We start from the raw sequence: 2,348 nt of genomic DNA on the forward strand, positions 1-2,348 counted from the left end.
AAGAGGACCAGGATGGAGAACCACTTCTGTACATCATGGGAAGATTTTTACAAGGTTGACATTAACAGAGGGCAGACTTCCTCTTTGGCGTTAGTTGTGCTGTTGACTTGATCCCAGGGAATGTACTGAAGGCCCAGGCCCACAGTACTGCAGTGTTTTGATTGGTAAGTGCTTTCCCACATTTTGTCAAGTGAGACATGTTACAACCGTCAAGATGTCTTTAAATAATAGTACAAGAAAAATCCTTGTACATTTTAATGATGTTGGAATAATTTATTCACTTGGCACTCATCCTAACCCAGTGTAATGCAATGACATTGTTTTACAATAAATAAAATGTTTAAATAACATTTCACATTGAAGGTACAATAACAATGTGTGCTATGGCTGGATAAAAAAGTTATTTGGATCACAGACTCCGTGGTAAAGGGGAATGTGTGCATGTTTTGAGAAGAGGGTGTGTGCTGTGTAAAATAGGCACATCTACTCTTAAGTGTCCTTCCCTAGTCTCTCCTCTTCATCTGAATTTGTGTGTGAACAGGTTAGGTGAGGATATAGACCAGTTCTTTGAGATTGGTATGAAGAGAAGGACATAGGGAGAGAGCCACTTTAGACAGTTAATGGAGCCAGGGTTCAGAAGAACAAGGCTTCACTCAATTGTACTCCAATTCTGTCCTAAGGACTGGGCAGAGCTGTCCATTTGGTGGCCTGCCATTGGTGTGCACGCCAATCGAAAGGTCAGAGGGCACGACAGATGGTGTGTCAACAGGCTGGCACAATCTCCATAGAATCAATGTTGCTGGCCATCCTCTGCTTCAGGTGTTTGGCAAAATCTACTTGTGTCTGAGAGAGCACTTTGTTTATGATGGTCTTTAGGATCCAACCCTGTGAGGGAGAGAGACAGGGTGAAACAGGGAGAGAGACAGGGTGAAACCGGGAGAGAGACAGGGTGAAACAGGGAGAGAGACAGGGTGAAACAGGGAGAAAGACACAATGAAAAACAGAATCTAAGGGCTAGATCCAAATCAGAGTCACGCTACCAGACTCCCACATAGCTGTTGTTATGACGGTGTCAGAAGTGGAATTCACAAGCGGCTTCCAGCGTTATACCTATCGCGGACATTGCCATAGGCAGGGTTGAGGAGTAACTGATTACATGTCATTTGAGTTTCATTATTTCTATATAGCCTACACATTCATTTTCAACTTCTAGCACAAGTGGAACGGGTGTGTCTTCGGGCCAATGACCACAGGAGCATCCGCTCACCGATTTGACAACTCCAACGCAGTTACACCTCCGACATATCACCTAAATAAAAACAATGATCTGCTATGCAGGTACAGGTTATCGCGGGCTATCGCTGAACTGACTGAATCTAGGGCTCAGGATTGTCAATACAACCATCATCAACCATAACCTTCAACCATCAAAGTTAGTCAGTGACCGTGATAAAAGGACAAACAGTATCTATGAGGCAATAAGTTCCAGAAAGGATTTGATGAAAATGCTTCTAGCAGAGGGTGAAAGTCAAACAATATAGTTACAGTTGTATTTGTCTAGCCCTAGTGATGAGATGCAGGGTAATGGCCTTTTACCGTTAAATCTATGCTTAATAACCAGGTGAACTTGGTCTTGTTTGGATCATCAGCACTGGGCCGCATCACTATACATGTTGGTCCGTTCTCCGCCCTGACAAAGTCAACAATACGATGTAGAATATCAGTGCTAGTGTATGTTGAAGTCCAACACAATATTACAAATATTATTTTTCTATGATGTATTGTTAGTGATTTATAGCCATCCATCCATCTTTTTGTCCGTCCCTTGAGTGTATGAACAAGCCTACCTGACAACGCCCCTCTGTTCGGGCATGGTAGGGTGCTGAGTAGACATGCCTGCCAGGAAGCACGTGGACCCCCGGCGCTTGGCACAGCGAACACCAACGAAGTCCCGCGGCCCCACCATGTTACCAGGTGTGGGTCCAGACACCTCGTGGGTCACCATGGTCTCCTGACCTATCTTCTGGAGAATCTAGTGAAGGAGGAAGGGAGTCAAAAACCCGCACTGTACAAAAATATAGAAACACAACATGTAAAGTGTTGGTCCCATGTTTCATGAGCTGAAATAAAAGACCCAGAAATGTTCCATATGAACAAAAAGCTTAGTTCTCTCAAATGTTGTGCAAAAATGTGTGTACTTGCCTACTTAAATAAAGGTTAAATAAATAAAAAGTAAACATCCCTGTTAGTGACATCCCTGTTCTGATCTTGTTGCCAACTGATGCACATTCAGATGTCATAAATCAGCACTGCAGCACTGTCCTCTGCCGTGCCCTGATTGTATTACT

General features: G+C 43.6%; 1 protein-coding gene across 1 annotated transcript; it reads right to left on the reverse strand.

Annotated features, from left to right (window-relative positions):
- Nucleotides 1-684: 684 nt before the first annotated feature.
- Nucleotides 685-2,027, reverse strand: LOC139389576 (steroidogenic acute regulatory protein, mitochondrial-like). Its single transcript, XM_071136396.1, has 3 exons — nt 1,848-2,027; nt 1,597-1,690; nt 685-885 (listed from the first exon to the last, which is right to left on the reverse strand). The coding sequence occupies exons 1-3, from the start codon at nt 2,003-2,005 to the stop codon at nt 763-765; spliced, it is 375 nt and encodes a 124-aa protein (XP_070992497.1). The 5' UTR covers nt 2,006-2,027; the 3' UTR covers nt 685-762.
- Between the last annotated feature and the right edge of the window lie 321 nt (nt 2,028-2,348).

The sequence above is a fragment of the Oncorhynchus clarkii genome, chromosome 30 (genome assembly GCF_045791955.1).
Source record: "Oncorhynchus clarkii lewisi isolate Uvic-CL-2024 chromosome 30, UVic_Ocla_1.0, whole genome shotgun sequence".
Lineage (NCBI taxonomy): Eukaryota > Metazoa > Chordata > Actinopteri > Salmoniformes > Salmonidae > Oncorhynchus > Oncorhynchus clarkii.

What these genes read in the sequence shown, in the direction of transcription:
- LOC139389576 (XM_071136396.1), bottom strand. Translation starts at nt 2,005, where the DNA reads ATGGTGACCCACGAGGTGTCTGGACCCACACCTGGTAACATGGTGGGG. An exon ending in GAACAGAGGGGCGTTGTCAG is followed by an intron (nt 1,691 to 1,847) that starts GTAGGCTTGTTC and finishes TGACTTTGTCAG; the next exon opens with GGCGGAGAACGGACCAACAT. An exon ending in TATTAAGCATAGATTTAACG is followed by an intron (nt 886 to 1,596) that starts GTAAAAGGCCAT and finishes TCTCCCTCACAG; the next exon opens with GGTTGGATCCTAAAGACCAT.